The sequence below is a fragment of the Danio rerio genome, chromosome 12, assembly GCF_052040795.2.
Source record: "Danio rerio strain M-AB ecotype USA chromosome 12, GRCz13ab, whole genome shotgun sequence".
NCBI lineage: Eukaryota > Metazoa > Chordata > Actinopteri > Cypriniformes > Danionidae > Danio > Danio rerio.
In genome coordinates this window covers 50,690,862-50,717,500 of record NC_141032.1, presented here as the reverse complement: position 1 = coordinate 50,717,500, position 26,639 = coordinate 50,690,862, and the positions used below count along the sequence as shown (strand labels likewise).

Here is a 26,639-nt window from a genome sequence, read left to right as displayed (position 1 = left end):
GAGAGGTGTAAGAAAGAACTTGCCAGACAAGACTCAGAAAGCGAGCGGGATATTTATAATTGTTTATTTGCTATAGTTGCTTGTGTTGTTTAAAGATACAGTTTATATATCTGACTGTTTGTATTAAAGGACAAACTTGTATTACAAATAGCTTATAAATATATTTATATATTTTAATACAAGAATTGCTGTGCTGTAAAGAAAATATAAAACTGCGTATGAAAAGCATCGTCAATGCACTGAGATATTGAATTGAACTGAATCGATGGCATGATAATCGTAACCGAACCGTGAGACCAGTGTAGGTTCACACCTCTAATGTTTAGTCTCAGTATGTCACCTTCATGTTATTTAAACTTTGTTTTGTCGACTTGCAAAACTCACTGCGTGCCGACATCTCCACATAAAAGACTGTTACGCCGGTTTCACAACACATGAGCACCGCCGCTATTTTTTCAGTGTGCATGTTCACAACCGGGACTTGCACCAAGAGCAGAGGAGCGGTGTATGAGGCGCGCGGGTATGTTTTTTTTCTGCGCACATGCTCAGTTTGATTTTTGATGAAACTACGTGAAGTTTATTTATAAACTAGTTTCGAGAGGATCACTTACGATTGACACGGCTGGCCCCGAGTGAAGCTTACAGTATGTACGAACCAGCAATCAGATGATTCCTAACTCAGTATAAATAACCAAAGCATCTTACCTTTAGCAGGGCTCGAAATTAACTTTCTTACTTGGTAGCTCCGGTGCTTCCAACCTGAAATATTTAGGAGCACCAGAAAAGATTTAGGAGCACCCACCTAAAATGAATGAGCACCGCTGCAAGTTGTATATTAAGGGATTTATTGTGTTTGAAAACAACATCAATTAGGACTAACAAAACCCAGAAGCAACTATCTAACGAATGCTGTGATGACTTAATATATGTGCAAAATGAAAGTTGAATAATTATAAAATATTAATGATGACGATGATGACAGTAATACTAATAATGAATTATATTTATCATCATCATGCTGCCTTGAATGTGCTTTAATGTAAGTTATCTGCTATGTAAAGTCCTGCTGTTACTTTATGAAAAATAAATTGATGGTTTGCATCAAACACAAATGAAGCATTGCAGTAAGAGATATTTATTTTGTGCTATTGTTTTTATATGCACGTCAATTTAATAAATAATAGTTATGCAACAAAACAAACATAATAATATAATAAATCATTCAATTCAATGCTGAAAGCTGCAAAGCAGTCATCAGTAATTAAATAGAAAAATAATATACAGCTCAAGAAAGAACGGAGAAAAGAAAGAAGGAAAAGTCTCACTTATAAAAGTTTTGGTTTGGGTTTGTGTCGTTTTAATGCTCAGCCTTGTTACGCGCTGAATTACATCTTTCTGTGTTTGCGGGAAAGCATGCGAGTCAGCCGGCCCAATATATGAGGAGGAGCAGAGCAGGATTCTCCCGATGACCACCTGCGCAATACTGTTCTCTGTTATAAGCCGCGTCAGTTTAAACTCAGTAAAGGCGAGCTTCTTTGGCTATGGTGTTTTAGCGGACATTTGCGCTGTTGCAGCCTGATCTCACGAGGAAACGTGAGAAAAAGTTATGAATTGCCGTGAGATTGTGTTGGCTAAACACGCAGTGCATTCAGTGTACTTTTCACTCTTCAGCCGTTTGCATTCCCCGCGGTCACAAAAGCTCCCTCCCTGTCATCTGACAGCGGAAAGTCTTGAGTGATTGACAGCTAATATGAACCAATATAGCCGCAGGGAAGAGCGATTTTACCACGTTTTTAGAAAACACCAAAACAGGTCGCACTACAACTATTATATGCAGTCGCACGAATGCTCCCAATATATATTATGAGGTCGCATAGCTTAAATTTCGGGCGCATATGCATCCAAAATGGTACGTCTTAAAGAATCCCCCCTTCCACCCCCTCTCCTCCTCTTTTTCCTCTATAGGGCAGCACGGCGGCCCAGTGGCTAGCACTGTGGCCTCACAGCCAGAATGCCTCTGGTTCTCTCTAACCGGCCAGTTGGCATTTCTGTCTGGAGTTCATGTTCTCCCCATGCTGGCGTGGGTTTTCCCCAAGTCCTCCAGTTTCCTCCAACAGTCCAAAACATGAGACAAATAAATTGACTAAACCAAATCAGCACAATGGTCAAATTCTCCTGAGCTCAAACCCCCCTCTCGCCCTGCAAACGGGAGGGAGCCCCAGGCTCAAGGATCTCATGATCTCAGGGCTCTCTCCCGGGATAGCATGCCAAACTAGCTCATTACTAATCATCAGCTAGGTGTGAACTCTTGAAATTGTTTTCATAAGTGTGTTCGGTTGCTGAGAATAATGTTGTTATTCTGGGATTACCATTCTTAATAAATACACTTGCATATAAAGTAGATCGTATTTGAAAGCATTTACTGGGGCTGATTTTCACTGGGGCACGTGCCCTAGTAAATGGGGTCTAGCGACACCCCTGGTTATCGCAATATATTCAGATGTGTGCTGTTGTTGTGTTTGTGATTATATCATAGAGGTTGTGTGTGTGTGTGTTTCAGAGGCTCATAAGTGTGAGCTCAGCTGCCGCTCTAAAGAAACAGGTGAAATCGTCTTCATGAATCAGGTGATGCACGACGGGACACGCTGCAGTTACACAGACCCGTTCAGCGTGTGTGCCAGAGGAGAATGCCTGGTAAGAGCGACAATAGACACACACACACACACACACACACACACACACGTTCTCTCACACTCATACAGATATACATACACATAAATAGGTATGGTGACAGGCCTAGCTACAGCTGAATTTGTCTGCATGAATTCAAACACAAGTTAATTGTGTAAAACACAAAGTGATGTTTTTACTGATTGTGATCTGTGTCTCTGTCAGCATGTGGGCTGTGATAAAGAGGTGGGATCCTACAAACAGGAGGATAAATGTGGAGTGTGTGAAGGAGACAACTCACACTGCCGTACTGTCAAGCTCACACTCACCAAAACACCCAAGAAGACAGGTAACACGCGTGCACACACACACACACACACACACACACACACACACACACACACACACACACACACACTGAACACACACTGAACACACACTGAAGGACAAACCTGAGCACACCAAATACAGCTGCATTATTTATTAGTCAGTCATTATAAACACACACACACACATACACAGATCTGCACAATACTGTTCATTAAATACTAAAATAAATAAAAAACTAAATTAAAAATTAGTTAGTTATATACAGTACACACACACACACACACACACACACACACACACACACACACGTAAATGGTTGGCCCTCTTGTGAATTTGTATGTATTTTTTTGTATTTTTCAGGAAGATTTCTCTTTATATTATATATATTATATTATAGTATAGTATTGTATTTTATATTATTTTAAATTATATTATATTATTTTATATTATATTATATTATATTATATTATAGTATTTTATATTATTTTAAATTATATTATATTATTTTATATTATATTATATTATATTATAGTATTTTATATTATTTTAAATTATATTATATTATTTTATATTATATTATATTATAGTATTTTATATTATTTTAAATTATATTATATTATATTATATTATAGTATTTTATATTATTTTAAATTATATTATATTATAATAATATTATATTATATTATAATTATATTATATTATATTATTTTACATTATATTATATGATATGATATTATATTATAATTATATTATATTATATTATAATATTATAATAATTATAATATAATTATATTATATTATGGGTGAGCTAAATTGTCCATAGTGTATGAGTGTGAATAAGTGTGTATTGTATTTATTTCCCAGAGATGGGTTGCAGCTGGAAGGGCATCTGCTGCGTTAAACATATGCTGGATAAGTTGGCGGTTCATTCTGCTGTGGCGACTTCAAATTAATAAAGGGACTAAGCTGAAAAGAAAATGAATGAATATTATATTTATATTATATATATATTATTTTATATTCTATTATATCATTTTATATTATATTAAATTGTATTGTATTATATTATATTATATTATATATTTTTATTCCTTTTATCCCTCTTTAGCACATATATTATCTGTAAAGCTACAAAATTCCTTCAATCAAGAGCAGTACGTAATTTTGTCCTTTTTTAGGTTTGATGGATAATAATAATAATAATAATAAACACAGTTGGCAGCAGGGATGTACAGTAGTGCTCTGTGCCTTTATAAGCCAAACTGATCCGTTTATGGTTTTACTTTCACACGTCACTTCATTCTCAACTCTTCCTGTTCAGTTATGATTGCAGCAGTCTCTCGTAACCAGAGCTCAGACTGACAGCTGAAGGTCTGGGTGCTTTGAATGGTCAAGCCCCGCCCACTATGTTATATGACTGATAGGTTAGCCAACCAGTCATGTCTTGTTTTCTGCCATATTTTGGGTAGTACAATTGCCCTCAAATTAACAGTCCAAGATGCAACTCTGCATCATTCATTCACAAACGTGCACTAATATTAGAAATGACCTCTCCACAAAACAGAATATAGCAGATTATCTGGAGGGTTTCACTGCCAATAGAAAAAAGAAAAACCAGAATGTAAGCATACCTGCATGTTTGTTGACATCTAGGGTTGATTTATGTAGTGAATATTGCATACTTTTAATAATCCAGCGTTTTAGTCAAATTAATAAATGCTCCCAGATGAATGTGCAGGCGGTAAATCACAGATTCATCAATGTCTCTGAAAGTTATTTATGAGCGTTGTTGTCAATATAAACTTTTTTGTCTGCTCAGACTTGTTTCTATGTGGGCTGATTAAGAAAATCCTGTATATTTAAACTATCAGAGGACGACTGAAGATCTGCAGTAGTTTTTCCAGGAAAGTGTGCCATATGCATCAGCCGTTTCTGAAAGGGGCTGAGAAATGACGCAATAATCATTTGATCACAATGAATGATTTTTTCATCATCATAGGAGGCTGACATATATTTCTGATGAATTGCACAGCCCTAAATCAAGTCTGCTGTTGTTTTCAGGGCTGCTGAAGATGTTTGATATTCCTGCGGGCGCTCGGCACATGGTGATCGAGGAGAACGACACCTCTCCGCATGTAATCGGTAAGTTTGTGGATCTGCACGAGGAATCGATGCTTTTCTCCACAGCTGCAAACTCAGAAACGCTGGATCCATTTGAGACCAATTACTGGCTTCCCATCATGCTCCCTGGGCCCGCTCAGGTTCCCTAGCATCTCCCAGCTCGGCTTAATATGGTTTTGTTTTTCTGTCTTTCGCTTTTTTTATTGTGTTTCTTTGGTTTTTAAATCCCAAAGCTGTTGTTCGTCTCCTGCTGAGAGCCCCATATACTCTCTGAGATGAAAATATGTGTGTGAATGTGAAGCACCAAGAGCTTGATTTCAACATCATATGCGAGCAGATGTTGTTCACACTACTGTTAGTATCGGTGTACAAAATAAATAAATAAATAAACAAATAAAAGATAGATATTACATGAAAAATACACACTTTACAATAAGTTATATTAGTTAATGCATTTACAATAAGTTTTATTAGTTAGTTAATGCATTTACCAACATTAACTAATTATGAACAGTACTTGTACAGTATTTATTAATCATAGTTCAATATTGTCTAATGCATTATTAACATCCAAATTCAAGCTTGTTAACATTAATGCACCGTGAGTTAACATGAACTAACAATAAACAACTGTATTTTCATTATCTAATGTTAATTAACATGAATAAATACAGTAATCAATGTACTGTTCATTGTTTGTTCATGTTAGTGAATACATTAACTAGGGATGCTCCGATCAGGATTTTTGCAGCTGATATCGAGTACCAATTCTGCTGCTTCAAACTTCATAATGCCTAAAGCACATTTTTCCTCTAATGGATATGATACTGAAGTGGAGATTTCTCCTTAGCTAAGAAAATAAATGAAGGATGTTGCATTTTATCCCTTAAATGAGTCTCTTATAACCATTTAGTGTGGACTTATAATAGTCAGACGCAGGTTTACAGAAAATAATACATAAAACATGTCCAAAAAATGGTAAGACATGACCAACAGTGCAGGTGGGTGAGGGGGATGGAGTGGGGGAGCGATCACAAACTGAAGAGGGAGAAGGGGAGGGGAAGGGACGGGACGGGGGGGTTGAATAGAAAATTGCATACACAAATCCTTTACACAAACTAAAATGTAAAATTATTACAAATAAAACGGTGGCTCAGTGGTTAGCACAGTGGTAAGCTGCCTCACAGCAAGACGGTCGCTGGTTCAAGTCCCGACTGGGTCAGTTGGTGTTTCTGTGTGGAGTTTGCATGTTCTCCCCATGTTGGCGTGGGTTTCCTCCGGTTGCTCTTGTTTCCCCCACAGTCCAAACACATGCGCTATAGGGGAATTGGTGAACTAAACTGGCTGTAGTGTGTTTGTGTGTGTGTTTGTGTGTGTGTGTCTGTGTGAATGAGAGTGTATGGGCATTTCCCAGTACTGGGTTGCGGCTGAAAGGGCATCCGCTGCGTAAAATATATGCTGGATAAGTTGGTGGTTCATTCCGCTGTGTGCAATTCCTGATTAATAAGGGACTAAGCCGAAGGGAAATGAATGAATGAATGAATGTTAAAAGACTTTTGTTCAGTTAAATAAAGTTAAATATAAATTTTAGATAAGAACTGAAGGAAAATACAGAAAAACAAAATTAATAGGATTTAGAAATATTTAATATAACAAATATTAAAATTTAAAACGTAAAGTACTAAAACTACTATTCTAGCTGAAGCCCTAGAAATAAAAAAAGCTTTAAACCCGAGTTGAAGGGATTTTCTGCAGTAATTCTGAGCTTAAGTTGTATTGAGCTCATAATATTCCTCTAAAGCCGCTTCTTCCTCTTCTATTCATTCTTGTGCTCCTCAGCCGTCAAAAATCAGGTCACTGGAAGTTTCATCTTGAACGCCAAGGGAGAAGAAATCACGTCTAAGAGCTTCATAGAGAATGGCCAGGAGTGGGAATATTCAGTGACTGATGGGAGGGAAACACTGAAGTGTGTCGGACCGCTGCATGAAGCCATCGTGGTGCTGGTAAGAGAAAGCAAACACACACTGCTGGACTGACTCACTCTTGAATTATGGGTACATTTTAAGCATTTTCCATTCATTTCCTTAAACTGGAATGATATGCAACTTAAATGTGATGGGAGCATTTTATGTGGACAGCAGCAGAGTTGATGATAACAGTTTATGGTGACAGAGTTGACGATAACAGTTGACGGTGACAGCGTTGACGATAACAGTTGATGGTGACAGCGTTGACGATAACAGTTGATGGTGACAGTTGATGGTGACAGAGTTGACGATAACAGTTGATGGTGACAGAGTTGACGATAACAGTTGATGGTGACAGAGTTGACGATAACAGTTGATGGTGACACAGTTGACGATAACAGTTGATGGTGACAGAGTTGACGATAACAGTTGATGGTGACAGAGTTGACAATAACAGTTGATGGTGACAGAGTTGACTATAACAATTGACGGTGACAGCGTTGACGATAACAGTTGATGGTGACAGTTGATGGTGACAGTTGATGGTGACAGAGTTGACGATAACAGTTGATGGTGACAGAGTTGACTATAACAGTTGACGGTGACAGCGTTGACGATAACAGTTGATGGTGACAGTTGATGGTGACAGTTGATGGTGACAGAGTTGACGATAACAGTTGATGGTGACAGAGTTGACTATAACAGTTGATGGTGACACAGTTGACGATAACAGTTGATGGTGACACAGTTGACGATAACAGTTGATGGTGACAGAGTTGACGATAACAGTTGATGGTGACAGAGTTGACTATAACAGTTGATGGTGACAGTTGATGGTGACAGCGTTGACGATAACAGTTGATGGTGACAGAGTTGACTATAACAGTTGACGGTGACAGCGTTGACGATAACAGTTGATGGTGACAGAGTTGACAATAACAGTTGATGGTGACAGAGTTGACGATAACAGTTGATGGTGACACAGTTGACGATAACAGTTGATGGTGACACAGTTGACGATAACAGTTGATGGTGACAGAGTTGACAATAACAGTTTAATTGTGACAGAGTTGACGATAACAGTTGATGGTGACAGAGTTGACAATAACAGTTGATGGTGACAGAGTTGACGATAACAGTTGATGGTGACAGAGTTGACAATAACAGTTGATGGTGACAGAGTTGACGATAACAGTTGATGGTGACACAGTTGACGATAACAGTTGATGGTGACAGAGTTGACGATAACAGTTGATGGTGACACAGTTGACGATAACAGTTGACGATAACAGTTGATGGTGACAGTTGATGGTGACAGTTGATGGTGACAGAGTTGACTATAACAGTTGACGGTGACAGCGTTGACGATAACAGTTGATGGTGACAGAGTTGACGATAACAGTTGATGGTGACAGAGTTGACGATAACAGTTGATGGTGACAGAGTTGACTATAACAGTTGATGGTGACAGAGTTGACGATAACAGTTGATGGTGACAGTTGATGGTGACAAAGTTGACGATAACAGTTGACGGTGACAGCGTTGACGATAACAGTTGATGGTGACAAAGTTGACGATAACAGTTGACGGTGACAGCGTTGACGATAACAGTTGATGGTGACGGTTGACGGTGACAGCGTTGACGATAACAGTTGATGGTGACGGTTGACGGTGACAGCGTTGACGATAACAGCTGATGGTGACGGTTGACAGAGTTGACGATAACAGTTGATGGTGACAGTTGATGGTGACAGAGTTGACGATAACAGTTGATGGTGACATGATGACAGAGTTGACCATAACAATTTGTGGTGTCAGAGTCAACAATAGCAAGTTGACTGTGACAGAGTTGATGATAATGGTTGACAATGTCAGAGTTGACAGTCACAGAGTTGACAAAGATAAATAATAAAGTTCATTTATAGTCTTTGGTGTAACCCAATAAAACAGTAACGTACCAGAGTCGACGGTATCATAGTTAAAGGTGCAGTAGGTGATGGTCTTCAGAAACAATTTTAGTTGTGCAGGTTGAAAGTCTCTTCACAGTCCAATAGTAATGATTAAAGTAAATGATCTGAATGTATTTATATGTATTTTTATATACTGGGTAAGGCATAAAACTAAAAAATGTTTAGCAAATTAAATAGAGTCGGACTGACCTCTCTCATAATTCCAATAAGTAACTCTAACTGTCAGTCAACAAATGCAGATTTGGGCTTTTGCGCATCTCTGTTCATGCAGATCCGCTATTAGCATGTGCATGCCTGCCGTGCGTGCACGTCTAGATGAGCGACACGTGCACGCAAGACTCACAGTTGCGACAAAATCAAATGCTGAATTGAAACTTTTTAAACTCCTGAATCAGTATTGGAGTTAGTTTTGCATGCTGGAGGAAGGATGACACCACGCCATGGCTGAAGTATTTCTGTTAGAGAGGTCATGTTCTGTTTTAAAGCTATATTAGTCACACAGAGCTGATGTAGAGTGTATTGTGTTATGAATGGGTTCTGCACAGACGTGTTGTTCAGCCACTGAAATCTCCCGGTGGAAGCTAGATGTGACTGTTTTTAGTTTACAGCATCGATGATGTAGATTTATATTCAGTTTAACAACAAAACATCAGTAAGAAAAACGCTATTCCGCCTAGCCTGCTTACTGAGCTGAAGTTGCTTTATATTCACATCGGGTCATTTCTGAACAATGACAGTCTGTGACGCGCTCCCGATATTGTTTACTGCTGCTCTGAGTATTCAGTCTGAAATAGCATGCAAGTGTGGCTTAGTAATAAGTGAAATTCCCACACGCCGCCGACCAACCACCACATACACTTCTAACTGGCCAATGAACTGGGTTGTCTGCTGTTGTGTCACGGTGGGCGTGCTTGTGATTTCAAGAGGCGTGGCTCTGAAACACAAGCTGCATCCCAAATGACACACTATACACTATGCACTCATGCACTATGTACTTATGCACTTACACACTCAACAGCATGGTACATGTATGTAGTGTTGTCCCAAATGGCACACTAATGTTTTTTTTACTAAGCGGAAATTAGAATAGTGCATAAGTATGTGATTTGGGCTGCAGCTACAGTCTCTCCTTGCCGTCCAAAGCTAATATGCTATCCGATTAGCATTTTGTCAGATCACCGACTGCACCTTTAAAGATAACAGAGTTAACTGAGTTTTTTCACCATTTTGTCTTTTACCTCCAGATGCTAACCTCAATCCAGGCTCCAAATGCCATGTCTAAAACACTATTTAATGCATTTTCATCTATTATAGTTTTTAGAAAGTGAATGAGAAATTGACTGAAACATCACAGTATCAAGTTGACACATAATTAATTAACTATTGGCGAATTAATGTCAGGAGAATAAGGTTATAGCATCATTTTTCATAGTAAATCAGCGATTTAAAAAAAAAAAACACAATCCTGTCGTGCTTTCAGATAGTGATGTTGAATTTGTGTGTCTGAGCAGGTCGTCCCGCAGGCCGAGGACACCAAGATCAGTCTGAGCTACAAATATATAATTCATGAAGATCTGCTGCCGGTCATCACTAATAATAACGTCCTGCTGGCCGAGCTGGACACCTACGAGTGGGCATTGAAGAGCTGGTCACAGTGCTCCAAAACCTGCGGCGGAGGTGTGTTATTACACTTATTATATATTATATTATGTAATGTATAAGATATAAGCAGCAATTGCAGGAAAACAAATCATTTATTTAATTAAATGCATGGTAAGATTAAGAGACATAATAGAAAAATCATCATATTTCCAGTCTTTTTGTCTGCTTGTCGCTGCTAACACCCTGTGTGTGTACTCCAGGTGTTCAGTACACCAAATACGGCTGTCGGAGGAAAAGTGACGCGCGTTTGGTGCACAGGAACTTCTGTGAGGTCAACAAGAAGCCCAAACCCATCCGCAAACGCTGCAACACCAACAGCTGCAGCCAGCCATTGTGAGTCGTGTGTGTGTGTGTGTGTGTGTGTGTGTGTGTGTGTGTGTGTGTGTGTGTGTGTGTGTGTGTGTGTGTGTGTGTGTGTAACAGTCTACTGTATATAACTGTGTGTGTGTGTGTGTGTGTGTAGGTGGGTGCTGGAGGAGTGGGGTGCGTGCAGTAAGTCGTGTGGTACTCAGGGTTTCCAGACTCGTGTGGTTCAGTGTATGCAGCCGCTGCACAACAACACCAACAGAGCGGTTCATGCCAAATACTGCACTGAGGAGAAACCACTGACACGCAGAGCCTGCAACGCCAGCGCATGCCCATCACAGTGGAGGACCGGCGCATGGTCACAGGTCAGAACACACACGTACACACATACAGTTATATTATAAATCACACACATTCACACAGACACACATACACAGACAGTCACACTCACCGGCCACTTTATTAGGTACACCTGTCCAACTGCTCGTTAATGCAAATTTCTAATCTGCCAATAACATGGCAGCAACTCAATGCATTTAGGCATGTGGACATGATCAAGATGATCTGCTGCAGTTCAGAGTGAGCATCAGAATGGGGAAGAAAGGGGATTTAAGTGGCATGGTTGTTGCTGCCAGACGGGCTGCTCTGAGTATTTCAGAAACTCCTGATCTACTGGGATTTTCACACACAACCATCTCTAGGGTTTACAGAGAATGCTCCGACAAAGAGGAAATATCCAGTGAGCGGCAGTTCTGTGGGCGCAAATGCCTTGTTGAGGTCAGAGGAGAATGGCCAGACTGGTTCCAGCTGATAGAAAGGCAACAGTAACTCAAATAAGCACTCGTTACAACCGAGCTCTGCAGAAGAGCATCTCTGAACACACAACACGTCCAACCTTGAGGCGGATGGGCTACAGCAGCAGAAGAGCACACCGGGTGCCGCTCCTGTCAGCTAAGAACAGGAAACTGAGGCTACAATTCACACAGACTCACCAAAACTGGACAATAGAAGATTGGAGAAACGTTGCTGCTCTGATGAGTCTCCATTTCTGCTGACACATTCGGATGCTCAGCTCACAATTTGGCCTCAACAACATGAAAGCATGGATCATCCTGCCTTGTATCAGCGGTTCAGGCTGGTGGTGGTGGTGTAATGGTGTGGGGGAGATTTTCTTTGGGTCCATTAGTACCAATTGAGCATCAACGCCACAGCCTACCTGAGTATTGCTGCTGACCATGTCCATCCCTTTATGAGCACAGTGTCTCCATCTTCTGATGGCTACTTCCAGCAGGATAACGCAGCATGTCATAAAGCTCAATCATCTCAGACTGGTTTCTTGAACATGATGATGAGTTCACTGCACTCAAATGGCCTCCACAGTCACCAGAGCTTAATCCAATAGAGCAGCTTTGGGATGTGGTGGAACGGGAGATTGGCATCATGGATGTGCAGCCGACAAATCTGCAGCAACTGTGTGATGCTATCATGTCAATATGGAGCAAAATCTCTGAGGAATATTTCCAGTAGCTTGTTAAATCTCTGCCACCAAGGATTAAGGCAGTTCTGAATGCAAAAGGGGTCCAACCTGGTCCCACTGTGTACCTAATAAAGTGGCCAGTGAGTAAATTTTAAATCACACACACAACTCACAACATCACAGCAAACAGAGAGGAGTGTTTGAGCTTCCTGAAAAATAAATAAACATTTTTCCTACAGTGTTAAAAAAATATTTCTGAGTTTCTGCATTGAATTTCACCTAATTATCAATTAAAACATCACAATTTCGACTTGTTTTTTAGTTGTTCTTTCCCTTAAGAAATGATACGAGTGAATTTTAAAAGATGATGAGAGCGGGTTGTCTAAAAGAAAATCAGATACAGTCAGAAAATCAGTGTAAATGCAGCCTTAGTTAGTTAAAACACTAGTGAAAATGCTGGATGTGTTATTTTGTGTATGACTCGCTTCTGTTTTTATAACAAAAGAAGTCTTTACGGACAGAAGAAAAAGCTGTTCTGAAGCACGTGTTGCTGCCTAAAGACTATTTTTGCAAACGGTGAAAGAAATGTGAAGAATTAAGCGAGCTGAAAGAGGGTTTCTGCTGTCATTTCTGTGTAATCTGGCTCTGCAGACGAGTGTGTGAGGTGTAATGGTGTGTAAGTGCAGCACAGTGTTGAGTCTTCACTGCTGTTCTCCTTCATACACACTCAATCATCTGCTTAATATTCATCTAAGAGCAGGAGAACGACGGTTCATTAGTAAAACAAACAGATGAAGAATCGACTGTCTACACACTGACGGCTGCATGACACACACACACACTGACCACTGCAGTGACACACACATACACACATGCACACACATTGACGGCAAAATTTACACACACTAATTGCAACACAGACACACACACAAACACACTTATGGCAACAGTAACATGCACACACACTGACGACTGCAGTCACACACAAACACTCAATGATGACAACATTGACATAGACGCACACACACACACTGATACACAGCAACATGGACACAAACTGATGGCTGCAGTGACAAAGACAAACACACACACACACACACACACACACTGACGGCTGCAGTGACACACACACATGCACACCCACTGACGGCAACATTCATAAACACTCATAAACACAATCACACCACAACACACACACACACACACACACACACACACAGACAAGTGTTTATATATATACACACATACACAAATTTATACATAGACACATAGTTACACACTGTTATAAGCACACACATTTCACAGTTTACACACGTGCACAATCTCTCACACAGACACTCTCTCACTCACACTCATATACACACACGCACAATACACACTCTCTCTCTCTCTCTCTCTCTCTCTGACACTCACATACATCACATTCAGCAGCAGTGTTGGGGAAATGACTTAATGTCAATAACTACTAATTGCAAAGTGTTGTATTTAAATTAGTTTTATAATTACGATGTCTACAAAACAATTTAACTATTCATTAAAGAATTTAATTATTTCAACCAATACTACTGAAATCCCTGTAAATCTCCGTGCAGACAGACAATAGAAATAAAGTCTTCTAATTCTTCAGCTTACAGTGTAAAATAGCCTTTAGTTTATTTACCAATTTATTATTACGTTTCTCTTGCAGTTTTATTTTATTTAAATTATATTTTACATGAAATACTAAATTCTTACAATATTTAGTTTCATTGTATTTGTAACCATACACCTGCTAGGAATAAATAACAGGCATTCTTTTATGAAGATAATCATTTACAAAATTGACTAATTGATGAATTCATTGTTTCTGGAATTATTCTGCAGATATATTTACTCATTACTTTGTAAATCATTATATAGGTAATGTAACACATTATTTAAAAAATAACACATTTAATTTAACTTAACACCTTGCTTTTCTTTAAAAAGTAAAGCGTCGGCCACACTGCACTTTTCTCCCCATAGACTTCCATTCATCTGCATGCGAATGTGGCAGACTGAAAAACACAAGCTCGTGCGACACGTTTCACATGTCTCTGCGTTAAGGCTCCTACACATCGGGACTCTTTTCGTTTGCGTTTATCGTCAGCGTTTTTTAAAAAGTAGCAAAAAAGTAACACATTTCTCAAAAAAATAACTAACACACTCAGTTACTTTGAATAACACAGAAGTAATGTAACAAATTAATCACAAAATAATTAATTTAATTAGTTACTTTGTAAAGAAGCAACAAAAATATTGTCACACATTACTCATAAAATAACTAACACACTCAGGGCTTTACATTAACACCCGCCAAGACAGCCATTCCCACTAGCCACTTTGGCTGGTTGGAAATAATTTTTACATTGTAGTTTTCTTAAAGCAGGGTTCGACTATAAGGATGGCCCAATATGCATGCAAACTGAAAAAAAGAAGCAGCACGACTGACTGACAAAAATAACTGTTCGCGCGAGCAAAAGCAGGTGAATACCTTATGAGAGGATGATTACTCACACGCACGATTGATGTGATGCACGCGACTGTTAAAAAGCGCATGTGCACTCCCGTTTACTTGCGCAAAACAACCGTGTGTAGAGGAAGCACAGCTGGTGCGATCAGTTCTCTTTGAAATAGACTAGACAAGACAAAAAGCGACGCTCGTGTAAGCAGGAAACCTTTTGTAATCAGCAGCAGCGGTCACTGCTTTCGTTTGAATTATTCTCAGGCACGTGATCCTTTGATTTTCACTCGTGGTATGTTTTACCCTCTTTCTTTTGCTTACAGTTATTTTGTTAATATAGTTTAATTATGATCCTTTGCAAATAACATTGCTTTAATATGAGATTAACTCCTCATTTATGTGTAGTAACCGCTGATCTGGCACCTTTAGCCAGGACAGAGTACTGTGCATGTTTTAGATACATGACAATAGATCTTTTTAAACTGTTTAAGTTTTGTCATGGAAAAAAGTGCATGTATACAGCTATATATTTGCTTATTTTGACACATTTAAAATGTGTGGCTAAGAAATAATTATGTCTTTTGGGTGTGGTCAGAGATATCCTTCATTTTGAGCCCTAAAAAAAAGTCATGTGAAATAAAAACCAATTGCGATGCGACACAACCCATTTGCTCATGCACAGTGAGCAAGCTCACACATAACACACAAACAGTGAAATAAACGAGGAGGCATGTGGACAACACAACATCTAAATCAAGTCATTTTAGCATGCTAGAGTCACATTTATTAATACAAAATGTATATTCCAAGCAACAAAATTGTGGCTGGTGAAAATGGAAAGTGGCTAGTAATGTTGGAAATCTACTAGCCACAGTGGCTGGTGATCAAACAAGTTACTGTCAAGCCCTGAACACACTTAAATACTCTTTTAAACATCATGCAAAAGTAATGTAACAAATTGCTTAAAAAATAACATATTAATGCGTTTAGTTTCATTTTAAAGTAGTCACATAATATTAACATTGCGTTTTTGTGTGTGTGTTGTGTGTGTATGCAGTGTTCAGTCAGCTGTGGTGAAGGGATCCGGCAGCGGCAGGTGATCTGCAGACCCGCTGACAGCAGTTCAGCTCCATGTGACGCAAATAAGCCTGAAAATGTGTCCATCTGCAGACTTCAACCCTGCGCAGGTAAACACACATTAACAATATTTTTTAATCTGTAATTTAGGTAATCAGTTCTCATTTTAGAATCTTTTTATTTGTATATTGGTTATTTTAGCAGAAGCATTTATATTATCTGTGCCCAAAATACTGCACCGTGACGTTCTGTCTGGCAGGAAGTGGGCTTTTGTGTGATTTACCTATTCATTTTTTTCTCTCGCAGGAGCGCCGACTCTGCCGAGCCCCACTAATGTTTCTCTGGATAATTCCACCACTGAGGAAGAGAAGCTTCCGGAAAACACCCTGGATAAAATGTCCAGTAAGTGACAGTGAAGCAGCTCAGTGTTTATTGATTTATTTTTATTTCTGCACACATCATATACAGAGACGACACGGTGGCTCAGTGGTTAGCACTGTGCCCTAAAGCAAGAAGGTCTCTGGTTCGAGTCCCGGCTGGGTCAGTTGACGTTTCTGTGTGGAGGTTGCATGTTCTTCCTGTGTTGTCGTGGGTTTCCTCCAGGGGCTTCGGTTTCCTCCACAGTCCAAAGACATGTGGTATAGTGAAATCGATGAACTAAATAGTGTCTGTGAATGAGTGTGTATGGGTATTTCCCAGTAGTATGTTGTGGCTGGAAGGGCATCCGCTGTGTAAAACATATGCTGGATATGTTGGCGGTTCATTCCGCTGTGGCGACCTCTGATGAATAAAAGCACTAAGCTGAAGGAAAATGAATGAATGACTGATTTAATTTGTGCTTTCCTTTATGAGCTTTTAATGAGTTATTTTCTTGAAAAACAGATTCATTCATTTTCTTGTCGGCTTAGTCCCTTTATTAATCTAGGGTCGCCACAGCGGAATGAACCGCCAACTTATCCAGCACATTTTTATGCAGCGGATGCCCTTCCAGTCGCAACCCATCTCTGGGAAACATCCACACACACTCATTCACACTCATACACTAAAGACAATTTAGCCTACCCAATTCACCTGTACCGCATGTCTTTGGACTGTGGGGGAAACCGGAGCACCCAGAGGAAACCCACGCGGATGCAGGGAGAACATGCAAACTCCACACAGAAGCGCCAACTGAGCCGAGGCTCAAACCAGCAATCTTCTTGCTGTGAGGCGACAGCATACCTACTGCGCCACTGCATCTGAAAAACATATATTTTCTTTCATTTAAAGAGTTTATTCTAAATTTTTTTTCCAAAATTTTCCTTTTTTTTTTAGCAATTTTCTCAGCATTTTAGTCATTTTTCTTGAAGTTTAAGTTTTTTCTTTGCAAAATTATTGTATTTTTTCTCACAATAGTTATTTTCAAAAAGTTTTTTTAATAAAATTTTTGTTTATTAAAAAAAATGAGCAAGTTTTTAGTCAAGCAATGACCTTTTATGAGTTTATGCCCAATTTTAATGAGGATTTCTTAAAAAAATAATGACTTTTCTCTGCATTTTATTCTTCACATTGGTTTGACGTTTTTCCTCCACATTCTATTGAAAGTTTTTAATATATGAAGTTTCACAAACTCATTTTGAGAGGAGCACGTGATAAGATTGACTGCAGCTGGTCTCTCATCTACAGTCAGTAGTTAGCCAATCAGATTAATCCAAACTCACTATAAGTAGCCTGACAAAAATGACTCCCTTATCTTCATTACTAAAGAAACCCCCCATCCACCCCTTCTCCCCCTTTCCTCCTTTACCACGGGGAGCTCTCGAGAACCACCTGACCTCGTTCTCCCCTTACATGCTCTATTAGCCAGGCGAGTTAAACAAAAGACATTGAATAACTGAATAAGTACCTGACCTACAGTAATATATGTATTTTATAAAATAATACAACACTTACATTTTGTCTTGAGATTTAACGAGTTTATTCTCAACATTTTACCCAAATTTAACCTAAAAACAACTTTTATAATTTTTGCAAAATAGGAACTTTTGTATTTTACAATTAAATAAAAAAGGAACTTAATAATCACAATTAAACAGTTTAACAATAGAAATAAAATAACAATTAATTTATATATATTCTTGATTTTATATATAAAATGCAAATGTATTTATGCGTAATATTTGCCGTAGAAAAATGTTTGAATGATTGAGTTTATTTACTTATATAAATAGTTAACTTATACAATAACAATACAATAATAATACATTCAACTGTAAAATATAATAATAATAATAATAATTCCTGTGTGTGTGTGTCCGCAGATGAGCCGTGTCTGGGCGATAAGTCGATTTTCTGCCAGATGGAGGTTTTGGCGCGTTATTGCTCTATCCCTGGCTATCAGAAGCTCTGCTGCGAATCCTGCAACCGGAAGATGAGTTTCAGTACGGTTTCTCCAGATCTGCATCCGCCATTCTCCTGGCTCCCGGACTTCACTTTCCCGCCTCTGACTCCCTCTGGTACGGATTCGCCGCAGTATTCGACGTCTTCAAATGTCTATTCTTCAACCGCGGCGTCAGAGAGCCGAACGCAAACCTTCAGTTACACGGATTCTCAAAAACACAACGACACCTCAGAAACGAACAGCAGCTCGACGCTCACATGAGCTCACAGACTGCATTTCCCACAATCCTCTGCAAAGCAAACGGTGCTGTCGTTCTGACGTGTTGTTTTGGACACGCGTGTTTTCGGTGTTATTTTGAGTCTCATTTTTCTACACATTTAACACAGTTTTCAATAATGTGTACGCTACTTTGAAGTAACTAAATGTGTTAGTTACTTTTTCAGAAAAAAGTAATGCTACGTTACTTTTAAAAAGTAGCTAAATGTATTAGAGTTTTTTAGAAATCTATTGCATTACATTTTGTGTTACATTACTTAAAAAGTAACAAAATTTTAGTTATTTTTGAGTAATATGTCATGCTGTGTTCACACCAGACGCGGCACGTGCGGATAAATTGCGTTATTTGTGTGTAAATAGACGTGTGAACATTTTAAGTTTACTCACTCACTGCCGGGTCAAATTCACTTCTCAATAGATGCAGATTTCGCATTATGTGCAGGGCTTCTGTCTGCCCAGAGACTCTAGCTTCCTTGCTAAATGGCGAACATGGATTTTTTTTTAAGATAATAGCTGTGTTTATGTGTTTTAGGAAGGCTGAAAAACAGCATAGATTTGTTCGGCGCCGTGTCTGAGTCCACTAGATCCATTCAGAGGTGCAGCCACTCCTCCAGAAACTGTACCTGGATGATGGAAGATTTGAGCTGTGCTTCAGACTGAACCGAGCCCAGTTTATTGAGCTGTTGTACAGTGTCGGCAAGAGGATTTCCCCTTGGGACACTAACAGCAGGCGCTACATCATAATCACGGCCCTACAAGAGCAAGCTCCTGATTGGTTAACGCAGCACGTATGTGAAGTTTAGACTTTCCAACTTGAGCGAAATGTGCAGTACGCACGAACGTTAAGTGTGTAACTCACAAAACGCTCAATGCGTGCCGCTCAATTCACACGAAATGCGCCGCAGGATGTCTATTTGCATCTTTAAGTCTCATTTGCATTGACTTAACATGTAAATCACTTGCTCTTGATGCTTCATCTGCGTCTGGTGTGAACGGAGCATTATGTTTTGCATTACTTTGAACAAGTAACTGTTACTTACTAATGCATTCATCATGACACCTCAGACACTCACATGAGCACAAAAACTGCATTTCCCAGAATCCTCTGCAAAACGGTGCTGTCGTTCTGACTTGTTGTTTTAGACATGCATGTTTCGTCGGGTGTTATTTTGAATCTGTGGCGGTGTTGGGGAAAATTACTTTTAAAAGTAATGCATTACTATCAAGCACTATTTTTAATAAGTGACTACATGCTTTAGTTTCTTTTTTAGTTATGTGTCATGTTACTTTTTTAAAAAGTAACTAAACGTGTTATTTATTTTATGTGTACTGTATATATTATGTTACTTTTGCGTTACCTTCAAGTCACTAAATATGCTGGTTGTTTTTTTTAAAAGTAATGTGACGATACTTTTGCTACTTTTAAAAAGTAACTAAATGTGTTCAGAGTTTTAGTAATGTGTTGCGTTTCTTTTGTGTAACATTACTCTAATGAGTAGCTAAATGCAATATGTAGTTATTTTTGAGTAATGGGTTACATTACTGTTGCGTTAATATTAAAAAGTAAATTAATGTGTTATTTTTAGTAATACGTTACTTTTGCGTTGCTTTAAAGTAACTGTTTTTTAAATGCATCACTAAAGCAAAAGTAACATGATATAACTTAAACAGATACTTGTGTTACTTTTAAAAAGTAACTAAATATGTTAGTTATTTTTGAGTAATATGTGACGTTTTCTTTGCATTACTTAAAAAGTAACTGTTGATGCATTAGTAAAGCAAAAGTAACAACATTACTTAAACAGTAAATAACAGTTAGCTAATTTTTAATATTACATTACTGTTGCAATACTTTTAGAAAGTAACAATGTTACTTTTTGAATAGTTACAATAATGTTACTTCTCTTCAAAAGTAACTGAATGTGTGACTTTTTAGGTAATGTTACTTTACGTTTGCGCTACTTCCTTAAAAAGTATCTTAACCTGTTAGTTTTTTTATGAGTAATGTTACTTTTGTGTTAGAGAAAAGTTATGTTCTGTTACTTTAAAAAGTAGCTAAATGTTTTAATGTTTTTGTTATGCATTGTTACTTTTTGTGTAACATTACATAACAAAAGTAACTAAATGTTACATTACTTTTACGATACTATAAGCTACTAAAAGCAAACACATTGTTTTTTTTTTGAATTTGTTACATTACTTTTGCTTAACTTTAAAAAAGTAACTGTTACTTATTGCATCACTAACGGAAAAATAACAGAACATTACTTAAACAGTTACGTTACTTTTGTTATTTTTAAAAAGTAGCTAAATGTGTTAATGTTTTTGTTATGCATTGTTACTTTTGTGTAACATTACTTTTCTCAAATATAACTAACGCATTGTTACTTTTGTAATGTTACATTAATTTTACGATACTATTAAAAAGTAAATACATGTTATTTTTTAGTAATATGTTACATTACTTTTGCTTAACTTTATAAAAGTAACTGTTACTTAATGCATTACTAACGGAAAAGTAACAGAACATTACTTAAGCAGTTACGTTACTTTTGCTACTTTTAAAAAGTAATTAAATGTGTTAGGTTTTTGAGTAATTAGTTACATTACTTTTGCATTCATTAAAGTAACTGTTACTTAATGCCTTTGTAAAGCAAAAGTAACGTAAGATTACTTAAACAGTAAATAAGTTAGATGTTTTTTCATATTATCATTGCATTACTTTTGTAAAGTAACAATGTTTGTTACTTTTTGAATAGTTACAGTCAGTTTCTGCTACTTTTCAAACGTACCTGAATGTGTTACTTTTTAAGTAATGTTACTTTATGTTTGCGTTATTGCTTTAAAAGTAACATTTAGGTCATTTTTTAAGTAAAGTTTTAGTAATGTGTTGTTACTTCTGCATTACTTTTAATGTAGCGAACAGGTTTAGTTACTTTTATAAAGTAATGTTTCATTACTTTTTGCGTTAAAAAGTAACTGAATATTTATTGAAAGAGAGTGTAACAACGTAAAAGTAAATAGTGTTTGCATTTCATTGTTTTTATTCATTTTAAGGGACACTGCATCTGTTTTTGTCAAGTGAGATGACTAAATGCATCTTCATATTTAAGTCAACAAAGTAACTGGCGGTAGGCTTTTGGAAAAGAAACTATTTTAATGTTAGAAATGAAAAAGAAATGTTACTTATTATTAAGTATTAAGTATTACGTAACTCGTGGTACTTGAAATGCATTACCCCCAACACTGCAGACATTTGCTTTGTGACGCTGAGGTAGTTTTGTGGTTGAGCATTTCTGCAGGTTAGCAATAACATTTATTCAATGAGCATGTAAAAATATGTTTATGATTATGTTTGGTGCTATGACAATTAATTAATTGCAGAAAATATGATTTATATATATATATATATAATTTAGTATACTACAGAGGATGGAGAAACATACCAAAAAAAAGCTGAAATATGTCTGTTGAGGTGCTAAAATCGAATCTGATTGTAAAATGACAATGTTATACAAATATTTCAACAACAAAAGCAATGGAATGTCAATAATAACTGAAAATATGAACTAAGTCATTATAAACAGTAAATAACATTGAAATAGTTGTAAAATATCCTTGCCTTGTTCTATTTTCTGCATAGCTTTTAAATGCGTTTCATGCATATTTTCATATTTCCTCAGTGTTCTGCAGCAGAACTCCACAAAACTACTGAAGTGTTAGAAAGTAAATGGTCTTTTTCTGAGTGTTGATCTGATGTTAACAAACCAACCTGTGAAACAACATCCACCACCTCTAATGCAGCACCTGCAGCTCGTCGTGTTGATTTTTTTGTGTTATATTTTTGAACGTTCGCACTTGTATTTTTGTTTTTGTGTGTGTGATTTTTCTTTCAGGTGGTTTTGTATATATTGTAAATAGTTGCAGGTTTTCAGAAAGGTGCCGTCTCTCATGTGGTTTAACCTAATTTCTTTATTGTATAGTACTTGTATATACGTGAATGAGAGCTTTAAGTGTTAATATTTATTAAAATTTTAAGTTGTAGGATCATGAAACACATGCAAATATACATTTTATACATGTGGCAGATTTTGCTACTTGTTTATGCATTAAGTGAAAAAACACACTGAACATTTTCAGGTTTCAAAAAGTTAAATATATATATATATTGCAACATTAACATTATCCAAAAAAAAAAGATCCTTCCTGTTGCAGACATGAAACATTTTGAAATGTTTATTAACAGGGCATTATTGCATTTTCCAGATCTGTACATTTTAATAAAACAAATATCAGTGAAAATGTGGTGCATTTTTTAAGGCCGGAGTCCATTCTTTTAAAGTTGCACATCCTGTCATTGATTTTGAGTTTTTAAAACACATGGATAATAGGATATTAATCATGTTGTTGCATTGATTTTATTAAATACATTTTAATTTTAAGTGCATCTGTAATATCAGAGAGTCGCTCAATTTAATGTATGATTTTTTATACAATTGCAGAACTTTAACATGTCTGGTACTAAATGTCACTTTTTGACAACAAAGTTGACATTGATGGTAACAGAGTTGACATTGATAGTAAGTATTGGCATTGACGTAACAATGTTGACATTCATGGTTAGAGATTTAACATTGATAGTAACAGAGTTGAAATTGATGGTAATAACAATGATGTAACAATGTTGACATTGATAGTAACAGAGTTGACATTGACGTAACAATGTTGACATTGATAGTAACAGAGTTGACATTGACGTAACAATGTTGACATTGATAGTAACAGAGTTGACATTGACGTAACAATGTTGACATTGAGAGTAACAGAGTTGACACTGACAAAACAATGTTGACATTGATAGTAACGGAGTTTAAATTGAAGGTAATAATTGACATTGACGTAACAATAATGACATTAAAAGTAACAATGTTACTACCATCAATTTCAACACTGTTACTATCAATGTCAACATTGTTACGTCAGTGTCAACTCTGTTACTTTCATTGACAAAACAATGTTGACATTGATAGTAACAGAGTTGACACTGACGTAACAATGTTGACATTGATAGTAACAGAGTTGAAATTGGTGGTAATAAATGACAATGTCAACATTGTTACGTCAGAGTTGAAATTGATAATAATAGTTTACATTGACGTAACAATGTTGACATTTGTAGTAACAGAGTTGACATTGACGTAACAATGTTGACATTGGTAGTAACAGAGTTGACATTGACGTAACAATGTTGACATTGATAGTAACAGAGTTGAAATTGATGGTAATAATTGACATTGACGTAACAATGTTGACATTGATAGTAACAGAGTTGACATTGACGTAACAATGTTGACATAGATAGTAACAGAGTTGACATTGTTACATCTGTCAATTATTAACGTCAATTTCAACCCTGTTACTATCAATGTCAACATTGTTACGTCAAAGTCAACTCTGTTACTATCAATGTTAACATTGTTACGTCAATGTCAATTATTACCATCAATTTCAACTCTGTTACTATCAATGTCAACATTGTTACGTCAATGTCAATTATTACCATCAATTTCAACTCTATTACTATCAATGTCAACATTGTTACGTCAATGTCAATTATTACCATCAATTTCAACTCTGTTACTATCAATGTCAACTATGTTACCATCAATGTTAACTCTCGAACCATGAATGTCAACATTGTTCCTATCAATGTCAACATTGTTACGTCAATGTCAACTGTTACTATTAATGTCAACATTGTTATGTGAATGTCAATTATTAGCCAATTTAAACTCTGTTACTATTAATGTCAACATTGTTATGTCAATGTCAATTATTAGCCAATTTAAACTCTGTTACTATTAATGTAAACATTGTTACAGTCAATTTCAACTCTGTTACTATCAATGTCAACATTGTTACGTCAGAGTCAACTCTGACGTAACAATGTTGACATTGACAGTAACAGAGTTGGAATTGACTATAACATAGTTAACATGGTAACAGAGATAACATTGACAGTAACAGAGTTGGCATTGTAATAACATAGTCGACATTAATGTAATAGTTGAATTGATGGTAACAGTTGACAATGACATCACAAAGCTGATGTTAACAGTAACAGAGTGGACACTGACTGTAACAAAGTTGATATTGATGTAACAATGTTGACATTGATAATAACAGAGTTGACATTGATGGTAATAATTGACAGTGACGTAACAATGTTGACATTAATAGTAACAGCGTTGACACTGACCTAAAGTTGACATTGTTAAAGGCAATGTCAACTTTGTTACATCGATGTATAATATGTTTATTTATAGTTTTTAAATGGTAAAAATTCAGTAAAATAACAGAGTTGACGTAATTAAATTAAAGATTGGTGAAAAAATGTAGAACAAGAATGTAGATACACACAATTTTTTAAAATAATCGAAATAACAAATAATAGAGAAAACAGATGTTTCAGTCAACTGTTGACATAAACCAGTAGAATAAACACAAGAATAAGACCATTTTCTGATGATAATTTCAGCTAAATCATTTTTTTTTTTTTTTTTTTTTGAGATAACGATTTCATTTAACACTGTAGTAGTCTTGAATGACGTGAACTATTGCTTTGAATTTGGATCAAATTAAAGTGCAACAACCTGAGCTCTTTGGACACGTCAGACTTGATTATATTGTGTCTCTGAAGCATGTCTAAGGTCTTGTCAGCGTGTTGAATGAATTCTTTGTCCTCTTCTAATACTCCTCTAAATGCCATTCTGATCATTCTCAGAGACTATTAGAGATAAAAGTTCACTGGAGAATCTCTCTTTATTAGACCCGCTCAGCTCTTTTGAGTCTGGAAATCCACAGTGGATTCACTCTGAGTCTGTCAGGCGGATGTTTCGAGATTAATGTCCATCTGCATGCGGTCAGACCGGATACATTATAATCGTCTGGATCTGTCCCGGCTGAAGGGTAAAGAGATTCTTCACCTTAAAATCATTGGTGTATTGTTGGATGTGGAGCCTGTAGGCTGCGGTTTGTCCTCTAAATGATGTTTCTGTAATGTTTCATTTTTTGCTGGCCTGTCTGCCTTATTTTAATGGAAGAGCAACCAAGGACATTTGCAGCTTTAATGCAAGATTGTGCCAAATTTATTTGCAGTAACAGAATACAAAATACAAACTCGCAGTTTTGAGATGCAGTTCACAAAATGGCAAGTAAATAATTGTGTTTGCATCTTGTAATTCTCTCTGGGAATTTTGATCTTGATTTTTTTTTTTTTTTGATTTTTTTTTTGTAAATGAACTCTCATGGAGTTCAAGTTCAGTCGTACGAAATTGTACAATTTTAAAAAAAGGAGACGTGGCACCTAACCCCACCCCTTAACCCCATCACCAATGGGTGATGAGCAAATCATACGAATAAGATCATACGAATTCATAAGAATCAGCCACTAAATCAAATATTTACGAATTGCTGTGAGATTGTGTTGGAATTGAAGGATGTAAATTCAGAATTATGAGGAAAAAACATCAAAGTTTTCCTACATAAAAGCTCATAACTCTCAGTGCATGAACTAAAGTTCATTCATTCATTCATGTTCTTGTCGGCTTAGTCCCTTTATTAATGCGGGGTCACCACAGCAGAATGAACCACCAACTTATCCAGCAAGTTTTTACACAGTGGATGCCCTTCCAGCCGCAACCCATCTCTGGGAAACATCCACACACACTCATACACTACGGACAATTTAGCCTACCCAATTCACCTGTACCGCATGTGTTTGGACTGTGGGGGGAAACCGGAGCACCCGAAGGAAACGCAAACTGAGCTGAGGTTCGAACCAGCGACCCAGCAGCCTTCTTGCTGTGAGGCGACAGTACTACCTACTGTGCCACTGCCTCGCCATGAACTAAAGTGTAGC

The 26,639-nt window shown here is 37.1% G+C and overlaps 1 protein-coding gene across 3 annotated transcripts in view; it reads left to right on the top strand.

The window, feature by feature from the left end:
- The window catches only part of adamts14 (ADAM metallopeptidase with thrombospondin type 1 motif, 14), a 103,415-nt gene extending 83,927 nt beyond the window's left edge, over nucleotides 1–19,488 (top strand). For all 3 annotated transcript variants that reach the window (XM_087277043.1, XM_087277042.1, XM_087277044.1), the window contains 10 exons: nucleotides 2,561–2,694; nucleotides 2,896–3,019; nucleotides 5,062–5,142; nucleotides 6,961–7,124; nucleotides 10,570–10,735; nucleotides 10,921–11,053; nucleotides 11,184–11,391; nucleotides 16,043–16,172; nucleotides 16,369–16,464; nucleotides 18,363–19,488. In XM_087277043.1, the coding sequence (XP_087133169.1) occupies nucleotides 2,561–2,694; nucleotides 2,896–3,019; nucleotides 5,062–5,142; nucleotides 6,961–7,124; nucleotides 10,570–10,735; nucleotides 10,921–11,053; nucleotides 11,184–11,391; nucleotides 16,043–16,172; nucleotides 16,369–16,464; nucleotides 18,363–18,703 (1,577 nt within the window). In that variant the 3' untranslated portion in view covers nucleotides 18,704–19,488. The remainder of the gene's footprint in view (nucleotides 1–2,560; nucleotides 2,695–2,895; nucleotides 3,020–5,061; nucleotides 5,143–6,960; nucleotides 7,125–10,569; nucleotides 10,736–10,920; nucleotides 11,054–11,183; nucleotides 11,392–16,042; nucleotides 16,173–16,368; nucleotides 16,465–18,362) is intronic.
- The last annotated feature ends 7,151 nt before the right edge of the window (nucleotides 19,489–26,639 follow it).